At 34.5% G+C, this 15,920-nt stretch overlaps 1 protein-coding gene across 1 annotated transcript; it reads right to left on the reverse strand.

Moving 5' to 3' along the window:
* LOC109352437 (putative metallophosphoesterase At3g03305) lies at positions 1,239-6,206 on the reverse strand. The gene is made up of 4 exons (XM_019594426.1): positions 5,830-6,206; positions 4,858-5,099; positions 2,121-3,698; positions 1,239-1,605 (listed from the first exon to the last, which is right to left on the reverse strand). Exons 1-4 carry the CDS (start codon positions 6,062-6,064, stop codon positions 1,489-1,491), a joined length of 2,172 nt encoding a protein of 723 aa, XP_019449971.1. The 5' UTR covers positions 6,065-6,206; the 3' UTR covers positions 1,239-1,488.

The raw sequence follows: 15,920 nt of genomic DNA on the forward strand, positions 1-15,920 counted from the left end.
TATGTCGGGTGGCTTACAAGCTTACTCTATCCATGTTTTGGACAAACAGAGCATAATATTTCTTATCCTAATTACAAAGAAACACACTCATACCCACATGGCCCAAATTGTCAAAGCTACAATCAATATATTAGTAAGAGAGTAGGAATACAAGATATACTACACCTAATTAGGGTTTATAGAATACATATGTGAGGATTGATACACTTATTCCAAGATTAAGTTTTTTAAACTTACTCATCATCCTAGCCATCAGTTAAAGAGAAATCCAATGGTTTGAATTAGTGAATAGATCTAAATCATTAAATATCCCTAGAATTGATGGCTAAAACGTGAAATAAATTTAAAAAACATACTATTGGAGTAAGTAGATTCCCAATCAATCATATATAATACTATAGGCCAAAGGAACTTAGTACAATATATAGTTTCAGTATCTAACCCCTATTCTAATCTTGAGCAATCTGAAACTTCATATAATAATCTTTCAAACATCCCCAATGCAGTAAAAAAAATTAATTGGAGCTTGATTACCTTTGTGTTTTACAAAATTAGGTATGCCAAATGCTTGTTTAAAATTAGGTATCTCACTGTTATCACTAAACTGTAATAGCCCGGTAAAACCTTTCCTCATATCATACCAGTCGCACCGATGAAATTGCACTGATGAAAAAATGTTGTACTACCCATTTTCTTTAAAAACAATATAATTAAATAAAATCAAATAACTTAATTTACCAAAATGTTGGTATAATGTATATTTAATTTCATCCATATATGATTTAATTAATGAACCACACTATACGACCATACTGTACCGAAACTAGTGTAATGATAAGTCCCGGCTTATTAGCAGTGAGGTATGAATAATCATCCCTATAATATATCATTGGATTTATTATTAGTAAATTTACATTCTACAAAAAATTTGCTGAATATTACTGCATTGTGAAAGATCTTGTACTATATGCAGCCTCTAATAAATAAAGATTAGCAAAGCCTCTACTATATGCAGCCTCTTTTTTTTGGAGTGCTTCAGCAGCTTGAAAACCCAAACTTCACAGGACCATGTTTTCTATTTGCGAGTTGATTTTAGATGGGAATGAAGGAAAAGAAAAGGCTTGAGAATCATCTTAAAAATATATTTCATGGCTCCTAAGCCTTTCTCTTCCCTCACCCTCCAAAAACCAATTCGGAAACATACCCTAAGAAAACAGACAAATAGAAACATCATCATCGAGGAGGGGAAGGAATGAGGCAATTTGATATGCATTAGAAAACTAAAAGCAGATTATGAGCATGGTCTGCAAAACAATCAGCATTTTTGTTGTCTCTGTATGGCAACAATTCTAAAAAGGTAGAATATTTCTTGACCCAGGTTAGTTTCCACCAATTTTAACACTCATCCCATAAGTATATCCATATTAGCTGCATCCATAATAGGGTCCGGCTTGATGGCGTAATTGTAAGTCCTTCGAACAAGTTTCATTAGGCACTTCTGGTTTCACTTACAGCATATGCCAACAACAAGGGAATTGAAAAACCGTAACCCAGAAAATGGAGCACTGGGTTCATCTCATAGGCTTTTGTAAGAGTTCTGCAATTCTGCAATGGAATGGTGTAGAAAATGATCAAATGAACCAAACAAAACAAGAGCGAAACAAAGCATGGAGAGCCAAAAAACTGTATTAGTATAATTTATATACAGAAGAAAGCAATAATGAAAGTAAGCTCTAGCTAATTTTTCAGAATGATACCAAGAAGTATATTTAGGATTTCATGTCAAGAAATGAATAACCATTCAAAGAACTTAATGCATTCCATCCATTACTAACTATCTTTTAGTCTCCTCTATTAATGCTAATGTATCATCAATGATTCTAACAATTAACTCTTAGCAACACTGTTTTAAACATTCTTTTATCACACTTCTTGGGCAGAATCCACGCTTCTTGGGCAGAATCCACGGGAGACTCATTAAATAACATTGGTTCACTCTCTATTTAGGAGGCTCAACATGAATTCCACCAATAATAAAGAGTTTGTTGAAGAGAGTGTTAATAACATGTTATCTATACTTTTGCATGGACTGAACTGTAAAGTATTGGTTTAAGCCTTACCATAAAATGCTTCCAACATACTGCCAAGCATACCACATACAGAAGCTTCCGAATCCATCGTTTGCTAAAGAGGAAATTGGATTGTATATTGCTCTGGTTGCCATTTGATAAAGATTTTCTAGAGTTCAAATCAACATCGTCTTTTTTCTTCCCTGAAAATGCTAGCATATGTTCCCTGTAAATGCCTCTTTCAGCAGTCAGAGCACCAGTGGCAAAAAATGCCGGCAAAACCACAAACAATAAATGAGGTAGAACAACCACCATGACATCTGGAGCTCCAACATATTCATGCTTCCCTTTTCCGTGAGAAGTCTGTACAGCCCATCCTATATAGGTCATGTATCCTTTATTTTCCCCTTCAGTAAAAACATGGCCGATAAACCAGGGGGACAATATAAGATAGAATAGGTACCCTATCCAACTAAACCACAACGTGCGAACCCTGCATAGCTCCTGGAGAACCCATAATACACCATTTGCGAAGCTTTTATTGGCAATGAAGTTCTTGTAAGTGTATATCTTATTTGAAAAAAGAACGAGGGCTTTTGGAAGAAGAAGAAAGAAGAACATACAACCCAGAGCAGACCAGAATAATGGGTAATATAAAGCAGACCATTGACATCCCATGACCAAAAACTCCTTCCAGCTCCAAGAAAGCTTGAACCTATGACCATTAATAGAAAATGGCCTTAATTCGGTCAAAGTTGATCTGCCCATGATGTCAATTGCTTCAACTTGAAGCCAAAATCTATCAGGAGAAGCATCTTCAAAGGCTTTGTAATTCCATGGAACAACATAGAGTTCTCCCCTGGATGTCTCATTGGCATGCTTGATCATATTCATAGGTGCTTCCACAACTAAATCAAAGTTTCCATATCTTGAATCATAGACCCTAGCCACAACTGACACAACTGGAGAAACAGAAAACACCAGAGCTCGAATGGTCTCATAAGATGGAGGCACAGATTGACATTCATATTTATGATGTGATAAAGATGTCGACATGAAGCGAGAGTCTAAAGGAAAAGTCGGCAATATAATTGTTTTTTTGCTCCCTGATTGGAAATCAATATCAACATAGGAAACATGGCCGCTATCAATGGCTAAAATTCGAAGTTGTCTATTCTTTCTCCAATCACCCATCTCCCACTCCCAAAACTCTTGAATTGACAAGGTTTCCGGGGGACAATTTACATTATTTTGAAAAGAACTCTGGTGCATGTTAAACTGAAACAACTTGTGCAAGGATAAAGAACGATTGCTCGACTGATGGAATCTCTTTAAGTTCTTACCAAATTTGGTATGGAGATGCCCACACAGGTAAGCTGATATGGAATGCTTTAGAAAAACATCTTCTAAGGTCCTACCAGAACCAGAGGGTGCAGAAAATGAGAGTGGAAAATGCCCAAAGGAGATTTTCGTAACTGGTTTCACTGACTGAGAATCCCAGCGGGAGAGTTCTAAGTCTAGATCCTTTAGTAATTGATCTGTGGGGTGCCCAAAGACATTAGTTGGACCTCGTAAGCCAATTGACATTGTGCTGTCAAACCCAACAAATAGATGTTTCCGTTCTTGAGTCTGTGATAGTATGCAAGTATGAGCAAATGAGTACGAAAAACCTTTGCAGTATCAAACAATAAAATATATCAGCATTCAAGCCCACGGTTTTGAGTTCTCAACTTTAAACACGTACATTATTCAAACACAGTTTTCCTAGCAGTATTATTCAGGAAAGAAGAAACTTTTAACTGATCATGAGAATGACTCAATAACTAATCCATAAAATGACAGGATAAAATAACATTTTGGGAATTCCAAATAATAGATTGGCTGATTCTTCTGCCAAAAAATAGGAACATGCCATTGAACAAAAGAATATAGAGTCGAAATCTTTTGGATTTGTTGCAAATCATTTACAACAGCTATAGTAGATGCCTAGATAGGGTTGGTTACATGGACCAAAGAACGCTAATGTTTTTTGTCATGAACCATGTCTTCAGAAAGGCCATTTACCTCTATGTCCTTTTAAGGGTTTCCTAGTTTTTCTTTGTCTCCCTCTACCTCTTACTAGTGAGCTATCCTCCATATGACCTAGTTTTCTGACTTCTCACATACCCAAACCACCGAAGAGCTAAGACATGATTCTATTGTTTTTTCTTCAATATATGTTTCCCCTATTCTCTCTCAATGCCCTCATTCCTACTTTTATCTTGTAATCTATGTCCACTCAGACAATGTAGCATCCTTATATTTGCTACATAAATATTATACTGTTGTTGGCTCTTTATCGCCCAACATTCAATACCACAAAGCATCACGGAACTTATAGTTGTGTACTAAAGTTTTCTCTTAACATACATTGGAATAACAATGGACGAATGCTATCAAGTGTATCGTTGTATAATATATTATCGAGCTTCTACAAAATCACTTATACATCTTGTGTTGCATTGACTTTTGTTATTATAAATGTTTAACAATGCTTAAAATTTGTTTTTATAAGTATAATTCATAAAACAATTAATTGCATATAATTTCCACTACACCCTTTTTCACTAGTTAATGGTGTACAAAGTTATGCTAAACATGTATTGTTTTGCTAATGAACTAATAATAATCAATTACCATACAGAACACGTTGATGATTAAAAATATCTACATCATTAACTGGGGCTGAAATGCATGCATACATAAGAACTAATGTTTCATAGAATGATAGTTAGAGTAAATGGCGTACCTCAACGGTGATGCTATTAACACTCCCACTTCTGCCTAACTGCCCATTGATGCTGTATTTAGAAAAGAAATCCAATGAACCGCCAACAACCGGAACACCGAAATTATCATGATTGCCTCTAAGGTCGAAGAATAAGCTCTTGTCAAGTCCACTCCTTTCGATAACACTGTCCATTACATCCCGGTATTCCACCCATTCATCCTCATTCTGCTTCATTGTTAGCAAATCTTTGCTTTTTCCATCTGGAGGAGAGAATAAAAAATCATAAAAGACTGTCCATCGTTTTTTTACGAATACCTGTACTCAGAATCGCGTTTAAACACTAGTGTTCTTTGTTAAATTAGTCATATCTTATGAGTTTGGATTTATGATAAAACACAAAAAATGGTTCACAACCCAAGTAGGATGGATATGAATAGCACTGTAGCAGTACTAGAGTAGGGGCTATGGTAAAATTCTAATGAGGTGAACTACATTTGTTAGCAAAAATTTGTAAAATTTCCAACAGAGATTCCTTGTCTCCCATAAAACCTATAAGCAAAAGTAACAAAAAAAGTTTTTACAACATTCCAATAAGCACATGACAAAATTTAACAAACTATGAACCAAACCAAACCAAACTGTCCAACGATGAAAAACAGCGTAAACCGAACCGAATCATCCTTTTGTTCAGTTTAGAACTACCCAGAAATCAATATAGAACCCTTACACCTACCATCCTTTTATTCAGTTCAGAACTACCTAGAAATCGAACAGAACCCTCACACCTACCATCATCGGCAATTTGGGCCAAGCCTGTGAGGCCGCCCACATTTATTGGGCATACAGTGAATGAAAAATCTGCTCAATCGCCCAAAATTGCCCGCCCAACATTGCGTGGGCGCGAACAGAACTGCCCTAATTGCCGATACTACTTACACCCCTGCCTACCCAACAAACATTGGATTGAAAATTGAAAACGTATGTGTGCACCTGTGAGATCACCGGTGATGAGGACAAGGGAGGGGTTGATGGTTTTAAGAGCGGGGCCCACGTATTTGTGGAAGTCATGAGCACGATCTGGATGATGGACACTAAAATGAATATCAGAAAGTTGAACCACCCAAACCACTGAATCAGGGTTACCCTCTGTGTTTATCACTTTCTCACTTTCTTTTCCTCTTACACCATAAATGATGAGAATCAGTATCAACATAACAAGCCTCATTCTTCTTCTTCTTCCTCCTCCCTGGACTATTGTTAACTTTTTGATTTGGGAGTATTCACTTTCATGTGCTGAAAATAAAGTAAAGCTGAATCAATTTGGTATAGGCACGGTCATACCACAAATCAAAATAATTTCATGTCATGAAAATGAGGATTTTGTAATTTTTGTAGTTGTTATTTTATCCATGTGTAAGCATGTGATTAAGAGTAGGCACCTATATATATTTTATGATTTTGGCTCATATTAAGAGATACCTTATTACAAGGGAACTATATCTTCTATACTATATTTAAAGTTAAAATATGTTGTAACTCTCATCATGATATAATTTCTGCTTTCCTATTTTGCCCATGCCATTTTTTAATTTCTACAAAATAATCACATAATTATAGGTAATCATCACCACTAAAACATTAATTATAAGTTGAAACTATTTCTCTCAAAAATCAAGATCATTTAGTGTCATTGCTTATGAGCTTATGTGGATATTTAGTGTGTAGTGACAATGCCTTCGCTATTGTGTTTTCTATGTGTACAAGTTAGGTGTAGTAGCCAAGTTGAATAACACTATTCAATGCATAAAACTAACTGGGAATAACCTGAACATTTGATGATAAAATACTGAAAGATAGAGTATGGAAAAGAAAACAATTCCTATTGTACAATGAAACAACATACACTGAGAGATAGTTGGGAGCAAGTTTTGAATTTTATTCCATGTTCAAACAGAATATAAAGCTGCTTTGTTTTATAAGAAAATGATGCCTTCTAGAATAGTTCTTTATTTTACCTGAATCACACCTTGCAAACTTATATAAATCAAATAGTGTAAATCTTTCAGAACGATGGAAGTCAATTTCTAGAGTAAGTTCCAGTATGTAAACAAATCTTTTGTTGTGAAAATATGCACCTTCTCAAGTTATATTGTTAATCAGCACTGACAACAAACCTAGGAAATACATCAATCTGGACATAAAGTAATTCACCATTCACTTGACAAACACAAAATACCTAAACCCTATTCTCCATCTACAGAAGCACAAAAAGAATAAAGTTTACTAATCAATGCGTTGTCCAACTTAACAATTTGAGAACCACTGATTTTCTTTGGTTTTTCTCAACACTCATTTTAGGATCTTCCTACCCTGACAAATGAAGGGAACAAGTAATACGCATGTCAAGGTTTTAAAGCTGAAGAAACAACATAATACGTAAACAGAGTTGTACTTTTCAGACCCTTGTCGCAATGTTTTAATACTCAGACCTATCATCAACATAGGGCCAAGGTGGGTCAGGCTAATGATTCATTGGTATGAAAGCTCACAGTTGGCAAGCATTTAGCACACAGAACAAACCGGTGGAACCAGATGTTATATTCTGTTCTCTCTGATTCCACCTCTTCTAGTAGAACCAAAATATGACCTGTTTATATCTTATAGCTTGTTCTATTCTATTTATAAAATAGACCAGCCATAAAGCAAAGTCTTCTTCTTTTCTATCCTATTCCTGCACATCATTACCTTATCATTACTTATTTCTTTTCTATTTAAACATACTGAATCTAATGAACCTTGTTTAAGACAACAGAATTCACAATTCTATACTAAACTTTCCCATACTTGTTTGAAATCAAATGTCATTTCAAATTTTGTAGTTGGCACAAGGAGGCAAAGGAGATGTGCAGTGTGAATATCACAGTTTTTTGATAGATAAGGTTTCAACTCACCAAACGAAACAAGTTTCCAATCAATATGAATTGGACACCAACACAAGGAATACAGAGGCGACGCCAACAAGGATAAAGCTGCTTCCTGCGTCTGATATATGATGCAAACCGCAAGATGGGTGATTTTGTCCTCTGATTAGTTAGGGCTGGGATTATGGTCTCTTATTCTAGTTCTACGGTTCAAAGACAATCTCCTTGCTTCCTTGTAAAATGTGTTTTTTTGGTACAATACAACTTAACAGGTTTGAGGAGCCCATATTTTTAGTCTTGAAAATATATTTTTTTGTACTACCAAGGGTATCTCCTCAGAAACTAGTCCCTTTCAGGGTGCGTGGCTGCCTCCCCAACAAGTGTCACTCCCATTAATCAAACCCTTGACCTTTTGGTCTTTCTGGGATCTAGCAGGGCCTTACACTACTAGATCAATGTCTTGTTAGTATACTATTTCTTAATTTAGGTTTTTATTTTCTTTTATTTAAGCTGACACTCATGATCAGCACAACAATAATTTGGAAGGAAATTATGCATGTGAAGTGATATTTTGAGATTCTAAACTAAGAGTTGTTAATTTAATTGCCATGAGAACGACTGCAAAGCCGTAAGCAGAATGATCAGTAAAATATCCATAAAAAACAAGGCTTCTAATATGTTACTATCACAATGAAAAACCATGAAGATGACAATCTCCTAAAAAATTAACATTAACCCCAATCAAATAGTTTCCTAATGTATATGACCATGTGGAGCTCAAACAACTAAAGCATTGCTGATTAAATAGAAGAACCCGTGACTACCAAAGTACCAATTACAATAGGGTCAATAAAACATGAAATTGATTAGGCAACTTTGGTCTTTTACATGGGAAAAACCACCAGTGGTTGCTGAAAACCACAAACTACCTTAGATGGTGGCTAGTGCTCTTACCTTGATTGAGGAGCAGAAACTTGGCTTGATGGTGGATGTGTGACTGAAGTGTGAACCCGAACACAAATTGATGTGTTTATTATTGATGTGTTTATTATTGATGTGTTTAATATTCATTTAATTGGCTCTATACTTTATAAATTTTGTTCAATTATTTCTTAAAGGATTTTTTGATAAGTTGAAAAAACAGTGGAACCAAACCGAACCATTATTGAACAGTTCAGTTCGGTTCCTAAATAAAATTTGCAGTTAATCAAGTAGAATCGAATCATATCTTTGTGTTCGGTTCGATCACTAAATTGCATCAAAAACTAAATCGAACTTAACTTTTACACCCCTAATACACGCATTTTGCATTATTAATTTGTGTAAATAAAATTATTTTTAACTACTTTATTAACTTACAATGTTAATACTAATATAATATAATTATATTTAATTTCATTTGATATGTAGTTTAATTAGTATTGATTGTACTGCAATTATATTAATATTCTAACTTGTTTGATGATTGATACATAATTGGTAACATTGCTTATATTATTAGTGTGAGTTCATTACTTTCATTACTTCTCAGGATAATAACTCATAGAATTGCACGTGTCAGGCGAGTGAAAAATAAAAAATTCCTTTTAAAAATTAGGAAATAAAATATGAGGGTTATCTCATTCACCCCTCTACAACTCAATTAACATGGACCTTCCACTGTCTCTGCAGTACAACCCACTATTGTTACATTTTGACCCATTGCTCAGATCATGTGACACTTAGAGTAGTCGTTAGTGCAAAAGGCACGAGCAAATAGCGATTCCTGACAGGCTTATAGGCGCATGAGCGCATGAATAAAACCAATAACACACTAGAATAAGAGGATCCTAAGAGTGTATAGGTATGAGACCATACAATTGACTATGACTTATAAAATTTTATTTACTACTTCCAAAAAACATTTCCTTTTTGGAACCCTACCACTTAAGAATTCAATTATTAAGTGTGTTTAATTAAGATAAATTTTGAGATATGTGACCTTCTAGGAATTGCGCTAATAAGGATAGAGTATATCAAAAAGACAAGCATTTGTTTGTGGTAACAATCGTGAATCCTAAAGGAGTTTGGGATAATCTTTTTCGTCTTCTAGTTAAAACTTTGTAGTATCCTTCCTCATTTTCCTTGTTTTAAAGCAAAATCTTATGAATCATGAAACCTCTAAATCCTCATTAATCACTACGCCAGATATGCAGTTTAACAGTGCATATTTCAGGTATAATACCGCTTTCGGGCGCAATCTATGTGACCACAGTAGTATATATCCTTCTTTGACAGCACATTCAAGGACACCGTTGTATGTAAACTATACAACAATGACTCCTCCATTGTGCGTTGTTAGATATATGACCAATACAATAATACATTGTAAACAACACGTTGTTGTATTGTATATACAACAGAACACATTGTAGGAAACACCATTGTATTGTCCATGTATATAACAACGCTTCCTACGATGTGTGCTGCTGTATATATACAATACAACAATGCGCTGTTTACAATGCACTGTTGTATTGGTCACATGTCTAACAATGCTTCTTACAATGTGCGCGATTGCATATACAACATCATATGCAGGAGTTTCCACTAGCATACGCCGCTGATTATTGCACACTTGCATATACATTTATGAAACACAGAGGACAAACATTCTCAACAAGACACTTTAATACCCTGCATATACATTGATCAACAAGACATATATTTATACTCAACAACAAAGATATATATTCTTAACAACACATACACATTAATACCTGAATGTATATCCAAACAGTTTGTATTATACATAAAAATAAACACAATACAAATTACAAACAATATTCTCATGCCATTTATTTTTTGCAAAGTACATAAAATTACATACAAAGATATGCATCTACTTTTTCCTTTTTTTTGTTCTTTTTTGGTTTGTAATATCCTTGTTTGGAGGAAGTCATTATTATTATCAACCCAAATACAACAAAAAACTAGCAATCAAAACATTGTGTAATCCAATTCCCATATTCGTTCAATGACCCTAAAGTATGTCATACTCGCATATATTTGGTTTCTATCTTTGTCACTTGACATATGCAAAGTACGAACAACGATTGTCACACCACTATTTTGCATTTTACTTTGATCATCTTGTTTTTTCGTATAAAATGTGAATCTATTAATTAGGTAACCAATGTAGGATAGAACATGAATACTTGGACCATTGACTAACCATTTCAATCTTTTGGAAATCAAATGTGCATTTGTATTCAACTCCACAACAATGTGATTTTTTAGCTACTTTATGAAACACCGATTATGCTCTTTGGAGATCTAATTTTTATTCTTACTTGGGTTAGACTTCCTAAGCATCTCATTGTGTGTTTCAACATATGGCTCAACCTCGTCGACATTATATAAAATATATAAGTGTGTTTGCTCCAATTCGGTTCTTGAGATGGTGAGTATTTGTTTCCCAGTAATCGCTTCACCTAATGTTCATTTTGCATAGCCAGTCTTTAGAATGCCTATGAAATCACCATTGGCAAGGTATTCGGTACAAAACTCAAGAGTTTCTTCAACAATATATCGCTCAATAATACAACCCTCTGGTCTTGATTGGTTCTTCACATAGCCTTTTAATGTCTTCATGTAATGCTCAAAAGGGCACATCCATCTCATATAGGAAGTGCCACATAGTTGTGTCTCTCAAAGAAGATGAATGCTTAGATGGACCATTATGTCAAAAAAAAGATGATGGGAAATACATCTCAAGCTCACACAAAGTCAAAACAATTTGTCTTTGCAATTTAGGTAATTTCTCAAGGTCAATCACTTTGCTACAAATTGCCTTGAAGAAGAAGCATAACTTAGTTATGGTTCCTCGCACTTTTTTAGGTAGAATGGACCTTATGCCTATAGGCAAGAAATACTCCATGAGTATATGACAATCATGAGACTTAATGCCTTTTAACTTTTGGTCTTTCATTGATATGAGATTCCAAATGTTGGAAGAGTACCCCTCTGGAACTTTAACACCGTCGAGAAACTTACAAAATTCTATTTTCTCCTTCCTCAACCAAGTATAAGCTCCTGGAGGTAGATATGTATGTTTTCCCTTCATTATCGGTCCCGATTCCTTTCTTATTCCCATGCTAACCAAGTCCAATCTTGCATCCAAGCTATCTTTGATCTTACCAGGGACATTGAGTAAGGTACCAAGGAGACTTTCTAATACATTTTTTTTCAATATGCATAACATCGAGGAAATGTCTTACATATAATGAACTCCAATATGATGGCTATTCAAAGAAGGCTTACCAAAATTATTATTCAATCCCTTTAACTTTTGAAATAATTGGTCACCTATCAATGACAAAAGAGCACGACCTTCTTCATTGTTCCCATCGAATGCTTTTCTCCATCGTTGATAATGATGATCAGAACGTAGAAATCTACAATTTCCAAGGAATAAATTCTTCTGATAGTGTTCCAACTTCATTGAATGAGTATTATCTTCACACATAGGACATGCAAAATGCCCTTTTGTACTATATCCTGACAGATTGCCATATGCAGGGAAATCACTAATTGTGCCGAACAACATAGCCCTCAAGTTGAATTTTTCCTCTCTATGCGCATCATATACATTTATACATGTCTCCCACATTTGCTTCAAGTCTTCAATTAATGGAGCCAAATATATGTCTATGTCATTTCCTGATTGTTTAGGTCAAGAAATTAACATAGATAACATCATATATTTACGCTTCATGCATAGAGAAGGAGGTAGGTTGTATATCACCAACATCACTAGCCATGTACTTTGGGAGCTACTTTGAACACTATATGGGTTAATTCCATCAGTTGACAATGCAAGGCGTAGATTTCTTGATTCTTGACCAAAACTAGGATAGTCATGATCAATTTTTTTCCATTGAGGAGAATCTGCAGGATGCCGAAACTTGCCATCTTTACTCCTTTCATCAACATGCCATGTCAAGTTCTTTGCATCTTTAGCATTGCCGAACATATGCTTAAATCTTGATTTGACGGGGAAATATCATACCACCTTTTTTGAAATTGAGTCTTCCTTCTTATAACGTGCTGCATTACATTTGGGACATAGCTTCAACGAAGCGTACTCGTTAAGAAATAAGATGCAGTCATTTTCACAAGCATGTATCCTATTGTAGTCCATGCCAATGGAGCGTAGCATTTGTTTAACATCATAGGTTTGAGAAAGGAGCACATTATCCTCCAGTAATACATCCATCAGAAGTGCAAGTAGGTCTGTGAAACTCTTATCATCCAACCATTAACTGATTTCAACTTATACAATCTTGCAATCATTGCTAATCTAGTGAATTTAGTACAAATATCATATAATGGTTCCTCAACATCACTTATCAACCGCTGAAACATCTCAGGACAATCCCGAAGATCCTCTTCGACAACATTTGTCATTTCCTCAAAATGATCTCCTTCATATGCATTTGTGTTGTTTTCTTTCATATGTGTCTCAGGACAATCCATAACATCTAATTTCTCACCATGCCTTGTCCAAAATGTGTAACTCTGATCGATACCGTGACACACTAGATGAACTTTTAACTCATTAGGAGGAACTCGGTTGGAATAACAACATTTTAAACAAGGACAAACAATTCTATTCGGGTTTTTAGCATTATCAGTAGCAAACCTAACAAAATATTTGACTCCATCCTCATACTCATTTGGCAATCGATTGGCCCTCATCCAATTTTGATTCATTTTCTAGAAAGGAATTGACAAAAAATATTAATGAGTTAAATCTTTTAGGAAACACTAAAAGTTGGAGTTAAGCTCCCCAAGTAGAGCAAATACATTATACTTTGAGTAAAATGAACTTTGATTGAAATACATTATACTTTGGGATGTTCACTTTCAAATATATTGTTTATTTGTTCATTTTAATTTTTCTATGGATAATTTAATCTATAGTTCTTATATATTCTCCTTGTAAATGGTAACTAAGGGGTACATTGCATTCTAACTCATGTAATAAGTTGAAAGAAGAAAACCCTAATCACTAGAAGCTAAATGATTGAAATAAGGTGAAATCAATTCGGACATTAAGAAAAACTCATGTAATAAGGTGAAATCAAACTCAATATATGAAATAAGGCAAAATATTTATAAAGAAAACTCACTTTCGATGTTGAATGAGTGATAATTTTCGGTGTTGAATGAGTGATGATTTTCGGCGTTGAACGAGTGATGATTTTCGGTGTTGAATGAGTGATGATTTTCGATGTTGAATGAGTGATGATTTTCGGTGTTGAATGATTTTGAGGTGGAGTGATTTTGAGGTAGAATGAATACGACAGTAAATGATTTTTGGTGTTAAGTGATTTTCTGAGTAAATGATTTTCGGCACTGAATGATTTTGAGAGTAAATGAGTTTCGATGGTGAGTAAATGAGTTTTGGGATTGCAGAGAATGTGTGTGAGTGCGAGAAAGTTTTATGTTTTTAGGGTCTGATAAATGCCAAAAATACCTATTTTTCATACACTTTTCATGGCACTTATCCTTGAATAAATTGAGAATACCAACTTAATTCAACACTTTTTGGATAAAATATCACAATCTTGTATATATGCTTTGTGTATTTATTTTGTAATATATTTTGTAGGATTTTGGCGGAAAAGAGAAGAATTAATCAAACACAAACAAAGTGCTCAAAATATGCAAAAAATGATCATCAAATTACATGATTAAGCTTGATCTGGCAAGCTATGTGCTTAAGCATGACTCAACAAGACTTGGCCTATGTGAAAAATATGGAGTCAACTTGAAGCTACTTACTAAGCAGCTTAGCTTGGACAAAGTCCACGCCCAACTGACCTGGACACCGATTTGACACAGTCAAACCCAACCTGGCACAATTAGAACACAAGCATGACACAGTCAGACCACAAGTCTGGCACAAGACAACCTGCTCAAGCAGACAGCTTAGTGGAGCACCTGGACCGCCCAACTTGGAACCACACACCTGACCAGATCAGCAAGCACCATGCCACATAACCATCACCACGGTCAAACCTGCTCAAGCAGGCAGCTGAGCGGTGTTAGATAAGCACCTAACGGTGTGCACCGTTGAAAGATTTTTCGAGGAGGAGGCTTCCCCCCTCAACAAACCGTCTTGGAAGTAGTGCTAATTTGTTGAGAGTGAAATTCCTCTTCTTTGGTGTGTTTTCATTTTTATTTGATTAAGTAAGTGAACTCAGTTTTATTCTTTATTCGCCATCTCGACTTTGTTGAAATAAATACCAATGTTTATATAATGGTTTCAAGAATATTCCAGTTACAACTTACTTCTAATAATCATGTAAATATTTTACTCCTTCTTGACCCATCTCGACTTTGTTAGAATAAATTCTAACACCGGTACAATGGTATCGAAACAATCCCCTATTACATAATTATTATGTACCTTTGAATACCATCTCGGTTTTGTGGAATAAATTTCAACACCGGTTTAATGGTATTCTAATGTACAAAAGTGATGAGTAGTTAGTTGTTAGAAACAAATAAATAAATAAAGAATAAAAGAATAATAAATTTAAGTGACCTTTATTTATTTACTCCATTTTAGATTCCTTTTATTTAACAAACCAAACTTCTTCCTTAAGGAAGGTTGGGATTAAAGAATAAATAAATGATGGAATGTAAACAACAATAAATAAAAGTTAGTAAGTTAGCTTCATCACTTTTGTATATTAAAAGTTATTTTCAACAAATATATTTATTGATAACACTTTACTATTTTACAATTTACACCTGTTTCAAGATTCAATTGTAGTATAGTATAAGTTTATGTCGAACCACAAGGAATTGCCTAATAGAATGAATCATATGAACATGTCAATGTACAAATAACGAGTTAAACATATTTTGGTTTTGAGTTGAATTGAATTGCAGATAAAAAATTAACAAGAAAAATAAACTAAATATTAACATATTCTTGAGGAGACAAAATCATTTTGAAAAAGGAAAATATTTCTCAACTTCTTATGAATTTGAACTACTTAGACAAGTTCTTATGTTTTACTTTGATTAACTCCAAACACCAAGTTCTAAAATCCCCCTTTTAGTGTATGTCCTAAAATGGTAGAATGATGATCACTTATATTCATT

This window comes from Lupinus angustifolius, chromosome LG07, assembly GCF_001865875.1.
Source record: "Lupinus angustifolius cultivar Tanjil chromosome LG07, LupAngTanjil_v1.0, whole genome shotgun sequence".
Taxonomy (NCBI): Eukaryota; Viridiplantae; Streptophyta; class Magnoliopsida; order Fabales; family Fabaceae; genus Lupinus; species Lupinus angustifolius.

Bases quoted from the DNA above. Each gene is read 5' to 3' on its own strand.
- LOC109352437 (XM_019594426.1), bottom strand. From the start codon at position 6,064: ATGAGGCTTGTTATGTTGATACTGATTCTCATCATTTATGGTGTAAGA. The intron at 3,699-4,857 runs GTACGCCATTTA...ATACTATCACAG, and splicing joins TTAATAGCATCACCGTTGAG to ACTCAAGAACGGAAACATCT. The intron at 1,606-2,120 runs GTAAGGCTTAAA...ATTCCATTGCAG, and splicing joins TATGTTGGAAGCATTTTATG to AATTGCAGAACTCTTACAAA.